The 18,066-nt window shown below is 32.3% G+C and overlaps 1 protein-coding gene across 1 annotated transcript; it reads right to left on the bottom strand.

Annotated features, from left to right (window-relative positions):
* Positions 1-3,786: 3,786 nt before the first annotated feature.
* LOC130932425 (vacuolar protein sorting-associated protein 36) lies at positions 3,787-9,105 on the bottom strand. Its single transcript, XM_057861748.1, has 9 exons — positions 8,361-9,105; positions 7,402-7,605; positions 6,178-6,271; positions 6,018-6,075; positions 5,752-5,821; positions 4,683-4,818; positions 4,519-4,603; positions 4,298-4,386; positions 3,787-4,189 (listed from the first exon to the last, which is right to left on the bottom strand). The coding sequence occupies exons 1-8, from the start codon at positions 8,994-8,996 to the stop codon at positions 4,329-4,331; spliced, it is 1,341 nt and encodes a 446-aa protein (XP_057717731.1). The 5' UTR covers positions 8,997-9,105; the 3' UTR covers positions 3,787-4,189; positions 4,298-4,328.
* Between the last annotated feature and the right edge of the window lie 8,961 nt (positions 9,106-18,066).

Raw genomic sequence — 18,066 nt, 5'->3', positions numbered from 1 at the left:
TAAGTAATAAGAAATTGATAGAAAAAATAAATAATAAATTTTGTGCATCATTAATACTATTGGTGAAAAATATTTATTAAAAAATTAAAATATTAAGTCATAAATGAACATCTTTAGGTGAAAGATATCTATAGTCAAATTAAAAAAAAAGTTAGAATTATAGGCTCGTGAATTTTGTCAAGCTATAATAAATTAATTTTTTTTTGTATATAAGAAACTATTTAATAAAAAAAATTTAAAATTAATATTAAATCTATTTTTGTTAAATTATATTAACTAATTGCTTATACTTGTAAGTTAAGGATATCTACTTATAATCAAGTATAACCAAGTTAGTTTAACATAACAAAAATCAGTTATAGCTAATATATTCTAAGTCTTATAATTTAATTTGGTTAGACTTGGTTCATAAAAAGATTTGAATATGTAATATTACTCAAAAAAGTATTTATTTGGATTAGATTTTTTTGGGGTGAAAAAACACTTTTTAAAATAATAAAATATATTAAATTTTAAATATATTTAGATGCATTTAAAAGAAAAAAATTCACTAAAAAATTAAATTATTTGATTTTTTAAAATATCAGTAATACCTTGATTTTAAAAAAGTAGAAGTAAAATAAGTTTTAATTAATTTTTTTACTAGGCATATCATTGATCATAATTAATAATTACAATTTATACCTTTAAAAATAAAAAATAAATTACTCAAATTGAATAATTTTATTTTAGCAATGAAAAAGTAAATTGTAGCAACATAATATTATTATATTTACAAATATTAAATTTAATAATTTGTCATGTATTATGTACAAAATAAGATTAAAGTTTATAATTTTTTTTCAATTAAAATTAATGTGCCAATTCTATAAATCATAACTTCTTAAATTAAGAAATAATATATAAAATAAATACATAATTATTTAATCAATATAAAATAACATGATATATATAATTTTTGAAATATAAAAAAGTGTTATTTCTTTTAATAAATTGATTATTTTTATAAGTTTACCTCACATTATTGCAAATAATTTTATTTTTAAACATTTTCTAAACAAAATTCTCTTTTTTTTTTATGAGACTTCACAGACAATATAATTTATAATAAATAAAGAAATAAAATTTTTGTACATTGTTTTAGTGTGTAGCAATGTACCTATGTTTTTTCAAGCTAAATGTGTTATTTTTTATTTTTTAATGATTGAAAGGTTATTTTTGTCTTTTTATAAATAATTACAAGACAAAAAATTAACTTACAACCTAATCATACATAAAACATTGAAGTTCCAATAAAGTAAATGGAACACTTGAAAACTTTTCAATACTATATATATGCCCATCCATAAATTTTACACATTCATATTATTCCACCGTTTTTGACGTAACTTTGAAGTTTGTTGCATGCTATATCATCATATCCTCAATCTAAGGGATTTCATGAGATAATTAATGAAGCTCCTTTGCTCCTAATTATGGTCCCCAGCCATCATTTCATGCATGTAGTTGAAATTAGAGACCCACATCACTTTCATGTTCATATGTAACTTTGTGTACCATTTTATTAAAGTGGGATTTTAAAATTTTTTTTTCAGATACTAGCCAATAATACACCATTGATCTGTGTGTAACAATGAACATATATAGTTGGCACAAACCATCATGCTCATCATTATTATATATTATTATCGTTGATTTCTAATTTGGTATATAATAAAGAAGCCAAAAATTTGGTATACGATTTTTTTTTCCTTAAAAATCAAGTGGAGAATACATTATTCTTAACAATTTGGCATATATATATATATGGTAAATTCTATGGTGCCTATAACTTGATGCCTAATTTTTGTCTAATTTACTTCTTATGGCAACTTTTAAATATTTAATAATTATTTACTTTTATATTTTTAAAATTAAATATTAATTTTTAATCCTTTTTAGTAAGTTAGACAAACACTTTTAGGCACCATAGCAATCACCTATATATATATATATGGCATCAATTTGTCACTTTGTTCCTATTAACAAAACAAACTAAAGTTTTAAGTTTGTATATAAATATATATAACAAAAAGTTTATTGCCTTTATTTTACACCATTTTACCCCTCGAATTTATTTTGAGAAAATATTCAAAGAAATGACTATTAATTAATCTATAGTCATTCTCACATGCAACTTCTTGCAAAAACATTAAAAAAGTTAGTGTAATTTGTTTTATTATAATGATTTTTTAAAAATTTATTTATTTTATAATAAAATTTATCAGAAATTTATTTATCTAACACGTATATTAAACATTTTATTAAAAAAATAAAAAACAATTTATCCAATAAGAATAATTTTTGGAATAATAAAAAAATTATTAGAACCAATTTGAGTGTTTAACTTTTAAAAGTATCAATTATATTGCTTATAATATACATAGTCTTAGAAACTTTGGTTAAATAATTAAAAAATATATATATGGGTACGCATTCCATGGAATAAGAAGATTAAAAATGTACCATCTAAGTGTGGGGAAAACACTTTAAGCTTTGCATCAGAGTGCAATATTCATCATCATTCATCAAAAGCAGATAGAAAACACAGTATGTAGTAAGCATAAATAGTTAGAATGTTCAGGTTAAAGAAGGAATAACTTTGACTGCAAAAGAACACAAACACACACACACACATAGATATGAGGAATTATTATTATTGGATTGTCAAATTAAATTGACTTTAGAGATTTAATAATATTGTGATGTGATATGAGTGAGTGGTGAAAAGAGAGCATATAGTTACAAAGTGGAAGGAAGCAGTGTTAAGAGAAGGCTGACCATTGACCCCACAAAGAAAAGAAAGAAGATATGAAAAAGAAAGTATAAAAACAGCTTTATGGGGAATCAGGATATTGTAGGTTGCATGATTGATCTCAAGTAAACACTATTCTTTCTCTTAGATTTTTTTTAATTTAGATTTAATTAGATGGCATTTTTTCATTTGGCATATAATTTTAAGTATATAGTTATTAATTTTCAATGGTTGTGTTTGATTTAGATAAATGTATAGAGATATATATAAATGTCACGGAATTACTTATTCTAAAAATTTAAACGAGTGATTTTTATTAACGTCAATAAAAATTATGATGTCATAAAATTACTTATTAGAAAAAACTAAAATTAATAGATAATAGTATATGAATAATTATATATCTTACAAATAAATACAAGTAAAATTAATATTCTTTTTCTCTTCATCTCCAGTACCAACCCCCTATTAGAGAGACTTTCAATAGAATATGTAGTTACATACTCAATTAGTTTAATTTTTTTAAGAGCTCCCAAAAGCTCCATTAATGTTAAAGAGAAAAATCACATTAGATTTTTTTTTATTTTAAAAAAAGATCAATTAATTAATTTTTTTTTTAAAAGAAAGCACATCCTAAAGAACAATCTAAACTACTTGGTAAATGTATTGTAAAAAGGAATCATAATGGACTATTCAGATGCACTATTGAAAAGAGGGGTCACCTTCAGAATCAGAATGATCAACGGTCATCGAGATAACATGGGTAAGAAAGATGAGAAAATTTTCCAAAATCCATTGTTTGTGTTTATCTTTTATGACTAGTGGAAAAAGAAAACCTTTATAATGAGTTGATCATAATTCCTTTGTTATTTCCAGTTTTAATCTAGTAATAAATATTTAAAATTTGAATATTCAAAGAATAAGAAAATCATCAGTGGCAGCCTTTACTTAGTAATCTGGATCACTACAAAAATAAAATTAAAAATTAAAAATTAAAAAGTAATCACGTTGATGCTATGCATTTTCTATAAGATCATAAACAAAGATTGTCAAGTTTTAACGAACCTTTCATTCCAAGTTTTATCTAACCTAGTAGAATCCATATTGTGCAATAATTTATTTATTTACTTCCTTTATCCTTTTTCCCGGAACTGAAATATCTCTTATCTCTTATTTTATAGGTTGACAGCATGTAAAAAAAACAATGTTTCCGAATTGCAAAACCACTCTACTACTATGAAAATTCTACACTATGGTACAATTTGCAGGGATTGTCAAAAACTGCTGCTTCAGCTATCAATTGGATCGTTAATAAGTAACAAATCCGCTTTGTCGTGTCCTGTGCAGATGTCAGTGTTCTATTGATAACAACCTTGTCTCAAGAAACTTTTCAACCTGTAAATTTGATCATCCGAAACCAAAAAATGTCAGCTTAGAAAAGACAGTGATGGAAACAAAATGGCATTACAACAGTTTAGGTTCTATTATGAATTTTCCATGTACCTTAAATTGAAACATATCAAAGCTTGCAATTCTATTGAGGTGCATGGTTTGCCCTTACCCATGTGGCATATATTCCATGATCTTTAACTCTGCATAAATAGCATATCACAAAACCACTTATGCTTAATTGAATCAAACAACAAAATAGTATGCAACAAACTGAAGTCCAATGAGAACCCAGGAAAAGAATAGTAACATATCAAGCATGATGGTTTCCTTACAAATGCAAATCATCTCGATCAATCTCGGTGAACAGGTTAATATAGAAACGAAATCCATCCGGACTTATATCTCTGCATAGCAAACCTGAAAAGATTCAACCAAGATCACGAGTTAGAACACGGTTATCTTGCTAAAACTATTGAAGTAGTAAGCACTACCATACCCTTGCTCTCAGCAGACAGAAGATGCTCCTTCGCCATTGCTGGGGCAACTCCAAGTGTCCTTGCAGCATCACTAGCACTTATCCCAGCCCGAAGAGTATCAGGCTTCATAACAAGCACCTTGATTTTAGTGAAAACCTACACCAAATCATACTTGCTTAAGTCAAACTTAACCACCTTTTTAATATAAGATGAGGTTGACGTCAAAATGACAAAAACGTGAATGAAGATTGACAACATTAGAAAGGGGCCTTATCTGTTTACAACAGAGAGAGAAACAAAAATTAAAGAAACCTTATCCAATATATATAAAGCCAGCAGACATTTGAAGTTGAAATGTTAAGTTACCAACGCAGAATTAGGGAAACTTTTGGGTAAAATCACTAATGCAAAGATACCAACGAAAGGACATGACTTCATCCACCACATGATGAAATACAAAAAAATAAAAAAATATCTATGCACGAGGAACAGTGATGGCTGCTATGGTTTGAACATGAACATGGCTTATGATTACCAATTAAAAATAAAAAAATATGGTGCTTTTGATTTATATAGCAAACCCTGCCTATTTTCAGCTACCATAGTCCAAGACTGCAAGCAAAACAAAAGCTCTTAAGGCCACAAACTTCGAGAGTTACATGGAAGCATCCAATACTAGAAAAGACCACAAAAACAGGGAGAAAACATAGTAAGGCAAACCAAAATGCAGGAAGATGAAATGAGAACAAGTTCTACTTCACAATGCAAGGAAGAGAATAAGCAACGCATAGGCCTTTAAATTTTCCCTGTTTTGTATGGCCTGAAGCTAAAATAATCTCTGGAAAGAGTGAAGGCAAGGATAAAGGTGGAGCAGAAGAAGAAAATCCATCTCCAGAATATTTCATGGGAACTTCAATTCTGAAAAACATAACTTTCCGTTTCCTTGTTTTTTAATCATCTTACTTCCTTATGTTTCTCGATTATGCCCTCACTAGATGGGAGAAGAATTAGTTTTCCAAAGGTAATAACAACATCAAACCTAAAAGAGATATAAAACTGACCGGAAACCAAAAAGATAAATGAACTAACCTCCTCATCACTGTGGGACTTATTCTGTATTACCATGACTCCACTGTCAAACTTGCGTAGAACCACGGGGCTGAAATAATTAAATAAGATTATCAATGAATGGAAGTACAGATGACAAAAAAGAGGATTAAATTATAGAATCAAACAAGGTAGAATACAAGGAGTTTGATTCAAGTCAGCTACTACCCATGCCTACACTATGACTTCACTTTATCATGCATTGGAACTTAAGTTATTAATATCAAAGACAATGTCATACTACGTACACATCAAACTTCTCCCACAGGGAACATGCTTGTAACAAATCATCTGGTGAGATTAACTCTGTTTATTAGACAACCAAAACAAGCGAGGAATTAGTTCAAAAATGTAAAACTAGAGGCATAACCAATTCAAGGAAGCAAAGAAGGGAAATATTATTAGAACCTGTGCCACGAGCGCGATTGAAGAGACAATAAATATCAATAAGATTGACTATTCCTCCAGCTCTCTCAAGTGGAACTTTGACAAAATCTGCCAACTAAGTATTAGCACAAGCAGATTAGAATACAACAACAAAAAGTACAGCTAGAAGAAATCATGTTTTTTTCCACAGGCTGGAGTTTTCTACAAGTTCTGAATTGGAATAGTTTTATCAAATACAAATTTAACAAAAGACAGCTAGTCAAGTGAGTGAGTAAAATTAATTAGATCCGTCGAATTAACAAGACGCAGAGACCATTGTTTTTCCCACTACTTTTAAACCAATATGAAATTCATATCGAATGATATGAAAGTACAGCCTAAAGGAAAATTTATTAGCAAAATATCGAAACTAACAACTCAGTTATCACCATTGTTTTCCCACTTTTTGTTTTTCCAGGCTTGAGTCATACAGTAACATTATGTCAAACTGCAACATGAGTAAATGGCATCCAATGAGGATAGGTGATAATACACATGATATCCTTTGATTTGTGCACAAGTAACTCCTTGCAGGAGAGGTCAATGTCATGTTTATAAGAGATGTTAGTATCACATTTTACAAAATACAAGAATACCGAGTGTTGTATATCCTAAATCTCACGGGGAGTTAGTGTATAATCTTACAAACAAAAGGGTGTTGAGAGTAATATTGCCTAATCACAAGAAATTAGTGTAAATTACTCTATTTTGTATGCATTAAGAGGATATTAATGTATTATGTCGACTGATTGATAGATGCTATTCCAACCTTTAGCTGCCTTCACTCATGTCATGCCTAAATGTCTAGTATTTTTACTTCCTAATATTTCCCTTGATATCATTTCAATAGTCCTGCTATACGAGCAAGACTTAAATGCCACCATCATATTCAGAAAATAAATAATTTTTCAAATATTACTAAACAACATAAATCCCAAAAACTCCAATCCTATAATTTTGTCTTTTTCCTTTAAAAGAAAAAGGAAAATAAAACTAGTCTCCATGATAAATATGTTGAACTGTGACTTGTCGGAGCATAAATAATAACTGGGAATCTTATTAACAATGCTGATTTTTTCCCCCCAACACCAAATCAACCTTTTAAATGTTAACATAATAATCCATCTTAAAGTCTGTCTTAGAATTTTCAACGCATCTTGATGATTAGAAAACAATTTTGCAAATGAGAAGAAAAGATAAGCGAACCTGACGGGATAACTGTTGATGATACATAGCACCCGCAGACTCTTTGGTAACGGGGGATATTATACCAACACTCAACAACCAATCTTGCATCTCTTCCTTCGTACCCATCTCCTCATCATTAGATGCATTGGTTTGAGAAGTTGAGCCAGACAAAAGTTTTTGCCTCATTTTCTCTGCTAGCATTACCATCTCTTTGGCCTTGCTCTGCAATCAAATCAGTTATGTTTTCTTTTCATTAAATAGATCCAAATAACAAAGAAACACATTTCCAACAGCAGGATCAGCTAAGGTTATAGGAAAAACATTGTTTAGAATACCTTCCCAACAAAATAAAAACATTATCGAATATTTCCTGTTATCTATGCCAAGCAAATATGATAGCACTTTGGTGGAATGAATATATGTTCAGGTGGAGGGTAGTTCTATAACTAGAGGTAGAAGAGACCTTATTAAAAGAGGAGATTTAAATATAAATGGTTCAAACCTGGCTACAATTTGTACAGAACATATGGCGTCACTTTATCATGGGATAAGGCTTAGTGGTTGTTCGTGTAAAAACATATCACAAAGACATCTATACATGTATCACCACATCAACAACTACTACCTTGAAAGACTTGCAAGCAGAAGCATATCGTTAAATGGTAAGATAAAACCCTTTCAACCGAAATTGCATCAAAATCAATCTAATCATGATAAACACAAGAATTCAAGAAAACTAACACATTTCTGAATCCTGATCAAAATCCAACTAACCCATGATCACAACTACCCAAAAGCTTACATAACATCTATATAGTTTGGTAAAACAGAATTCAATTCATCCAATTTGTCATCCTTCCACTCTTGATCCTATAAGCTAAAATTGAATTTGTCAACAATATGAAAGAAACACCATATCCTAAATAGCTACCACAACAGAATCCAATAAATATCTGAGTAAACATGAAACACATTACCATGAGAGCATTCAAATCTTGAAATGCATCCTGCAAGCTCTTATCAGTACTCTCCCACATCTCCTGCTCCTTCCTCAGTATCCCTGCCACTCCCACCATCCTCACAGTCCCATCGCTCGAATAAATACCACTCGAAGCCGGAGCCGAACCTGAATTCGAACTGGAGCCCGGAACAGGCCCGTCATCCTCCCAGGCCCTGGTGCGCCAATTCTCCCAAAACTTGGCGAGGAAGGCATCACAGTCCCCCTTGCCCCTCAAAACAATCGTTGCTACCACCGATCTCGAACCGTGGCCCGAAACCCTACCGTCCGGCGTCAGCAACAGCTGGAAGCGGATCCTCGGCGAAGCAAACATGGACTTGATGGACTTCTTGTGGGAGAAAATGTGGGAGATTGCGGCGAGGGGGACGGCAAAGGCGCCGGTCGATTCGGAGGAGGAAGAATCGGAAATCCAGAGGAGGCGGTGGCTGGTAAGGATAAGGAGGCCCGATTTGAGATTAGGGAAGGGGATGTTGGTGGGTTCGTCTTCGGAGATAAGGTCCACAGAAGAGAGATAGAAGCATTCGACTTCGTTCCGTTGGAGAACCGGACGGCCGCTTGCGGTGAGCTGCACCGGCGGCAGGAAGTTACCGGACATTGGAGACGCCGGCGACTGCGAGTGACGAAATTCGACCGCAAGACTAAAGTCGCGGCACAGCCTCGTCACTTCTTCTGTTTCTTTTTTTTTTGGTGACTCACTTCTTCTGTTTCTGTGTTCTTAATTCTTTTATGTATTTTTTATTTTTTATGAACCCTATATTTTTCCATTTTTAATATGCAGGTAGCATAATTTTATTAAAAATCCAATTAACCAAGTCTTATTTAACTGAAGTCCTATAAAAGAAATTTTTTGTTTCCATATTCAAAGCTAAAATTATTAATTGGAGAGATTAAAATACTTTTCACTTTATATATTGATTAAGTATCATAATGGTTGATTCAAAGGTTTAATAATTTAAACTATGTAACTAAATGGCATATATATTAGAATAAAATATAATTATCCTTCAACAGAGATAACAATAATGTACTTTTTCTATTTTACTAGCATGATACCTGCGCGATGCGCAGGCAACACATAATTAGAATGACGTGAATATAAAGAATTGTTGGTTATTTTATTTAGTATGAAAAAGAAACAATCATCTTTATTATTTTTAAAGTATTTGTAAAATTTAAAATAACTTGTAATCATTTTAATTAAAAAAAAGAAAGACATGAAGAATATTATAGAGATAATACTCAATTCATTTAGTGTTGTTTGTAGATACAGTGATAATAGGAATAATACCATTGTGATTTCAATTCATTTAGTGTTAGAATTCATTTTTATACTTAAGTAGTAAAAAGTAACGCAAATTTGATTTCTAGTAAGAATTCAATTTTCATGATTCGGTTTAAATCAAATCATACAAAAAGTGGTCTAATTTTCAATTATATTCTCATGAACTATGATATTACCAAAATTATCCTCACTAAAGAGTTAGTGGTAATAGTTAAAGGACAAAATAATTATTTTAAACACACTCTACATGTTCTATTTCAATTATATTCTTTTAGTTCCTAATAAAAAAATTCTCTCCATAATTAATTTAATTCTTTCAAACATTTTATTAAACTCTAACTTATTAAAAACTTCCAAACACCCTCAAAATTAACTCCATTCTTTTAACATTGTTGTTTAACATACTCTTTCTTGTAGTCACTTGGTAAGTTAGAAACAAAAGAACATAATTCATGAAATATAAAATTATACACAAACTAAACAAAAAAATCCCTTATGCCATATCTTCCAAATGATGTCTCCATTTTAATTAAACTAATGATGGACGCACTAATTGTTGCGGAGAACTTCTCTATAATCAAGAATAGAGCTTCAGCGTGTATTCCTAAATATATACAAAAACTAAATGTAAAAAGAAGAAACAAAAAGAAAGAACAAACTTGCAATATTTACCTAAAGCTCATTGGAAGCATAATCTGGACTTTAATCTACCTGTTTTTTAGCCTCCAATGTTCTCTAGATAAAAAAAGCGCATACCTTAAGAAGCCATTGGATTTATCAACTAAGGATCATCCTCTACATCTAGCAACTAAACCACGAAACCAACAAAAGAATATTTTTTTATAGATTTTATAATTTGCTTTAGTCACTTAAACAATGTTTTCAGAGCCCGTAACTCAAAATCATAACACAATGAACGTGTATGGAACATTTTCATTAAACGTGTTGTGCGAGATGAGGTTCGTGACCAATTAAGCCTCAACCTGACAAAGCCGGGTCATTAATCACATATTAGTCATTCGACACCAATCAAAACAAAAATAAATAAACAAACTGATTTTTAAGAAGTTCAAAAATGTAAAAAAAAAAAAAAACTTGAATGCGGCCATGAGAATTGAAAATTGCATCAGTTACAATGGCAATTAGCAGTGTTCAATTTAGATGGGATGGTACGGGGCCTTAGGTGAATAACATAATTTAACTATTTTAAACTCTATATCACCTCACTTACCTTATTATCAGTCTAGACAGATGATATATGTAAGTAATTTAAAGTAAGATTACAATTCTCTTTTATGTATAAAACAAATATTATAAAAGAATAGATGCACCAAAGACAAAGCTGCATCAAAAATTTCTTGTTTTGATATTGTGACAACTCAGTTCTTGCTTAAAATAGAATGAATTGTAAAATAGAAATTTTGGTTATTAATTACACTTGGAGTATGATTGAAGGGGAAAAAATGCCTTGATATATCTCTCATATCTTCAGTCAATACACCTTAGAATTTCACAAATGAACTACTATAAATAAGAAATCAGATGAAATCAGTAACTTTGATGCACACAATCAGAAACAGAAAGAATCATTAGGGGCAGATGTGGCATAATAAACACGAATTTAAAGAAGGAATAATGATTTTTTTAATCTTGTATATGAAATCCAAAATGAAATGAAATAAATATCTCGGTATCATAGTCAAAAAACATGCCACCAATTCAAACAATCACACTATCAAAGAGACAGAATAATTAAAGTACTTACCTAATGATGCATAAATGCAAATTCAATAGATTATGCATCTTAAATAGAAAATATATATATCAAATGAAATTTAAAAAATAGCAAAGGTCTTGAAATTACTTCAAGATCAGACTCTTGTATTTCAAAATATGACATGAATTCTTTCTAGTAGGAACAGAAAATGCAGCAAGAATTTTTTATTTGACAAATGAACCAATCAAAGATGCACCTAGTAGGAAGAAAAGGTTAAAAACAATCAATGCCATCATCTTAATTTCAACTAATGAAAAATAAACAATGAAACAAAATAGTAACCACATCGTGGGATTTTAAGTTCTTTGAGTTCATCAATTGTTGCAATAACATCATCAGTTACAAATTATTCTTCCATATTTACTGTTGTTTTTTCTTAATTTAAATGAATTAGATCCTTGATAAAAAATTATCAGTATTATCTCTTTTTATCTGGTATTTTTATTCTCTATTTTCACTCATTTTTTGTTATGTATTTTATTGTAAGATAAAAAAAATTAGTATTTTCTAATATTTTTGAATATACAATCATTTTGGATGAAATTCCATTTTAAAAAGATACCTATCTTAAAGAAAATTGTAATACACAGATATGATAACAAATTTTATTGACCTTTTTTTGTCGATTGTATCCTCTGCCTCGTCAATATAGAAATGTGTAATGAAGGATATTTACAATCAAGATATTAAAGGAATATATAATGAATTTGCCACTCATAAGAAGGGCTATAGTTATAGTGTCCAAATTTATTGCCAAATCAAGATATGTTTTGCCTTTGCTGATCTTATCCCAAATTTTAGTGCCATTTGAGAAATAAAAAGTAGAAGTCAACTAAAACCAAAATTAATCTCAAACCAAAAGTTTCAAATAACTTTGAAAATCCAGCTGCAATAGATGCTCACTTTCACTCAATTTACTGCCAACTTTGTACAAAGATTATCCTCCAACTTGAACCTTTAGAAGCCAAAACACAAATAAATGACCAAATATATAAATAAAGGACAATTATAGATTTGATGAAAGAGATTTATTAGAATGGATGAAGTTAGTTACCAAAGTCACCAAAATAATAGAATTTAAATAAATAGATAACTTGATGAAACGATGAGAACTTTTTATATATGATAATGGAATGTATTACAGAGCAATAAAAACTTAAAAAGCATATGAAATTCAAGTATGTGAAGCAGTAATTAGCTCAGCCAAACTAATTAGAAATTGAATTGGGGCTTGTCAAAACACTATAGGGGTGATTCTAAATAGATACCTATTTGATTCACAATTTTCATGAATGACTTGAAACAAACAAATGAATAATAGGTATGATAGGAAATAAAAAAAGAATGCACACAATATCAAACTGCTGTGACGTATTGTCTGGAAAATCCTGCAAGTGTTTGAAGAGATGTTCTACACCTTGTTCCTCCTAAGGGAAGATAAGGAAAATGGTCAAGAACAAAAAAATAAATAAATAAAGAGGCAGAGATATTAATAAAATGATACACATTATCTGCTTTCTCAAGCTCTTTCAATTTTTCCTGCATAGTTTAAGAAAACACAGGAAACGAATTTAAAACAAAAATGGATAGCAATAAGCTTGGCAAGAAATTTTGACGGATAACAGACAATTCAGAATTTGCAAAGAAGTTTGCTTGCAACAAAATTAGATTCCACTTTATTAGTAAGCAAATCAAAATTATAAGAAAGAAAGAAAGAACCTGAAGGAATTTGATGTCATGCTCGAGGCGCTTGAGTTATGCAAGAATCCTATGCTTACCCGTGAATTATAGAACCATTACCGACAACACTTTAAGTTGCAACTCGTTTGAATATGTCTGAAACCCTAAACTGCAAAAAAAAAAAGAATACTTGAAAAAGTCAGCAAAAGAAAAGAACACAAAGTATTGAAACCTGAAGCCAAATAGTGTTAATCCCACTTTGAAATAAATAACTAACAGTAGAAACAGTATGCATTTGGAGGAAGAAGAAGAAGTATGCAAGGATCTTTTCCAGCTTTCAAGCGCATGACGTGTAGCAGATTCCAACACTTCTCCAATCTCTGTTTATTGCTGCGGTGGCACGTTGTTCCCCATCGTGCTTCCTCCATCTCTGGGTCGCCCTACTTCTCTGGACTTCCGAAATCTCCTTTCCCATTTAGTCTGACTTTTAAGATAAACTTCAAATCTTCAGCTACAATCTCGACCCTACTGGTTGCTTGTGCTATAGTCTCTGCTGCTAAAACTTCTTCTTTATCTGGGTTCACTCAGTTCTTTCTCCTTCGACACAAGGCTTTTTCTTGCTGCCACATTTGCAACTTCCAGCTCTATTCTGATGAACGGGACTGCCCAGCTGATCTTGGTGACTTGAAACACAATTTCCAGTTGGTGACATGAAGAGAAAAATGAGAAGGAAGAGGAGGATCAGAGGATGTGGGGGTGGCGGGGGTGGTGAGATGAAGAAAAAAATGAAGTTTCTTTTCTTTTGTTGCTTTTTAATTTTCAGTCACCAAAAATAAAAGGGAAGAGAGCAATTTGATTTTGAGAATGGAATTGTGCGGGAAAATCCCCGCTTCGGCGCACCGGAGGGAACACTGTTCTTTGCTGCAAGGTGTCGTCACCACCGATGATGCTAAATTCGGGGGAATACTGTTCTGTGCCTCGTGTATTGAACTGCTTAACTTCTATATTTTAAATAGCTTTTCAAAATATAACATTCTTTAGGAAAAATATAGGGTACCAACATATTATCTGCCAACTTCTGCCAACTCTTATTTATATTTGTGTTTTATGGAAGTGTATTCGTAAATGTGTCTAATAATTAATATATTTTAAATACATATATAAAGAGACACATCCAAAAAATATATTTATAAAGACATGAAAAGAGTCCTTCATATGTTGAGAGGTATTATTCTAACGAAGTTGTCAATAAATACAGATTCCTCAAAATTTCCCATACAAGACAAATAAAAAGAGTTTTGAAAGAAAAAATGTATTGAGACAGTAAGACGAATATTCATATCATATCTGCTATTCTGATTGACATTAAACTAAAGGGTGCTTTAAATATTTGAGATCTGGGGGTCTGACATGAAAAAAAAAAAGGAAACTGAACTAAAGGGTGCTTTAAATATTTGAGATCTGGGGTCTGACATGAAAAAAAAAAAAAAAGAAATTGACATAGTAGAATAACTTATAGAGAGACTTTCAGGATTTCAAAGTTTTGAAGGAAAATGGAATCTATTGACCCGTATTACCATCACACATAGATTATACACGCATACCGGAATGGTCTACCTGTAATTTACATCATGAACAAATATCACGCGAGCAGAAAAATAATACGGAAATAAAAAAAATAATAATACGGAAAATAATGGAAAAAAGAGGGAGAGAAAAGATGAACGAATTCAATTTTTATTTATTTCATTTTTTTTGAAAAACAACAAAAAAAAATTACAATGAATCATTGGATAAAAAAAAAGAAAAAACTAATCCCAGATTAGGGTTCTAAAAATTCTAATTCTAAAAACACTACCTTTATACAAAAAAGAAGCTAATTTCATATTAGAATTTTTAGAAATTAGAAATTTTTGTATAATCAAGAACCCTAATTTCTAAAATTCCTATTTTCTGAAAATCCTACAACTATACAACATTGACCCAATCACCTTGTGGAGCAATTGTAGGCTATGCCTCTGTGTGTTCTCCATCAGTCTCAATAGCTTCCTCTTCCCGGCAACCATTGCCTTCTCCATCAGCCTCACTCGCTTCCTCTCCGCGGAGGCGGCGGCTAAGCTTATATAACAGTGTAGATAAGGTAGAAGTTCGGGTTTACTTAGAGTCCGCGTTGGAAGTAGGAGTAGTTACTCTTTTTTTTTTGGATTATGAAAAGTGACAATACGTGTGTTTAACATCATTTTAAAAAATAGTCACAAAAAAAACATCAATTTAAAAAAAATTTTAATTTTTTGAAAAGTTAATTCACAATTTTTTTAGGCTAAAAATTTTTATTATGAAAAATAAATTGTGCAATTTCATTCTTTTGTGGTGTGTGTATGTGTTTTATTTTGATATGGGAATCAGTAATCGGACCTATCGATTATTTTGTAACTTTGATTTTTAAAATTTTTTAAATATTAAATCGGAGAGTCCGATTTGTTTGTTATAATTTTTTTAAAAAAATTCACAAATTGGAGAGTCTGATTTTTTTTCTTTATAAATCAGATGGTCCAATTTTTATTCCCAAACAAATCGGAAGGTCCGATTTCCACGTTTTAAATAAAAAAATTCCACATTTGAGAATAACACCTGTTACAGTGGGTAACCAGAGATTAATAGACTGGGCTGTATTTGGCCGACCCAATCGTCTGTACCTGCGAAGACACTCCCATGCCTAAGTTAGCAAGGGTGTGAGCAAGTTTTGAATGTATTGGGCTTAGAGATACCTGAGGAGTGTCAGTGTATTTATAGTGTGAGCCAATAACCACCGTTGGAGTAGTGCCATATTTTTAGGGTGTTAACTGTCCCATTATCTTAGGGAGGTTAAGATATGGCTTGATGAAGTGGTTAGAGAGATTTTAGGGGCAGTTACTCATTTGAATGAGTGTTTGTCTGCCAGCTATGCTCCGTCCCGACTTCTTTAGAGCAAATCGTGGTCAAGACCGACTTCTTAGTACGAAGGTCGGTGCTCAGCAAGGCTTAATCCTCTGGACTAGGCCTTTCGTTTGGACCTGGGCCTTTATTATTGGGTCAGGGTATGAACAGTGCCCCTACTTGAGCCCAAAATCTCTTTAAGACTTGGGTTCGAGTATTTTACTCGGGTTCGTAGCCGACTTTCTTGGAGGAGACGTGGGTTTTAAACCGACGTGATTTTCGCGACTTTTTGTTTCTGACAGTTACGTCTATTCAAGCATCGTGTCCGTTAGGGATGCATCTAGGGATTGACGGCTTTGATAACGGTGCACTCTTTATTAATGACTGCCCCGTTTTTACCATTATGCCCCTAGAGTATTTATAAATACTTTTCCCTCTCTTTCATTATCTTCTTTCTACGATTTTTCTAATTCTTTCCTCGTTCGTTCTTCATTCGTTCGTGCTGCATTCTTGTGTTTCGGAGACTTCTGCTTCTTCCAACCTTCATTTTTAGAGAGAGGTTAGTTTCTTTTTCTCTTTCATATCTTCCGTATGCCTTTACTTTGTAGATAAGTAGGTTTGTAGACTTTTGCTTGGTTCCTTTTTTTCTCCCCTCTAGAGACCTTTGTTTTTTATTTTTTCTTTTCTTTTTTCCTTTGTAGGTTTCTTCATCTTCTTTAGGGAAAGAAAATGGCCTCCGTAGATTGGGTTGATGTTACTGTCCTAGGGGAGGAGCCTTTGGTTGATGTTGAATTTATTACTCATCTTCGCACTCACCACCGGCTCTGTACCTCGGATGAGGATGAGCCTAAGTATGAATTGCTTATCCCAAGTTCAGAGGACCGAGTTTGCCATGGGAGGGCCAACGAAACGGCCCCTCATTTCTTCTTTATGTATGAGTGCATGATCACCCGTCTGGGCATTTTTCTACCTTTTTCAGATTTTGAGATGTCTGTTTTGCAGCACTGTCGAGTTGCCTCTACCCAGCTTCACCCCAACTCTTGGGGTTTTTTGAAAATTTATCAATTTATTAGCCATGCTTTGGAGTTCCCGACCTCTTTAAAAATCTTTTTCCATCTTTTCCATATGACCAAGCCCTTCAGTGGGCTAATTAATAAACAACAATGGGTTTCCTTCCGAGCCATACAAGGTCGGAGAATCTTTACCCTTTTTGACGAATCCTTCCACGACTTTAAAAATTATTTTTTCAAAGTGCAAGCTGTAGAGGGTCACCACCCCTTTTTCCTGGACGATGGTTCTTCTCCTCGCTTCCTTTTATACTGGCTGGAGGCCGCTCCTTGTGAGAAATATGGTCTGGATGACCTGGATGAAGTAGAGGCCGCCATTGTGGGGTTCCTCCGAGAAGTGTGGGGGAGGGCCCCATATTTGGACACTAAAAAGTTTCTCCAAGGGTCTCCGACCTTTATCCAAGCACAGCTAGGTAGCTTTCATTTGTTTGTTAGATTCCCGACTTGTTAACTGGTCTTTTCGACTTGTTTAATTCCTTAGCTATTGTTTTCATTTTCAGAAATGGCGAAGACGAATGCTCAGGAATCTTACCAGAGAGTTCAGGAGGCCAAAGCCAAGTCTCGCGCCAGGACTGGTGGTGCCAGAGTTATCTCTCCTCCTCCTTCTCCTCGGAACGTTGGGACTCTTTCCAAGCCCATTGTGATTTCTTCTTCAGCTCCCTCTCAGCCGCCCCCCGTCGTCCGACCCTCCCCTGATCCAAAGAAGCGCAAGACCTTAGAGTCTGGCTCTTCTGGTGAGGTTAAGGCGGATGCTCTTGCGTTCGTCCAAAAGAATATCTACCCCCATGCTCGTATAAGCATGGATGATATGTCTGTTCGGAGCCATCTTACCACTATGATTGAGGAGAGTCTCAAGGCGACGGGGGTTTGTGGCAAACTCTTGGATATTTTTGAGAAGACTCCTCTCAGCTCTTTAGGGATGACCTCGAGGGTCGAGGAGCTG

Source organism: Arachis stenosperma, chromosome 6, assembly GCF_014773155.1.
Source record: "Arachis stenosperma cultivar V10309 chromosome 6, arast.V10309.gnm1.PFL2, whole genome shotgun sequence".
Classification (NCBI taxonomy): domain Eukaryota; kingdom Viridiplantae; phylum Streptophyta; class Magnoliopsida; order Fabales; family Fabaceae; genus Arachis; species Arachis stenosperma.
Note: the sequence above shows the minus strand (reverse complement) of the source record. Positions and strands in the feature narration are given on the sequence as shown.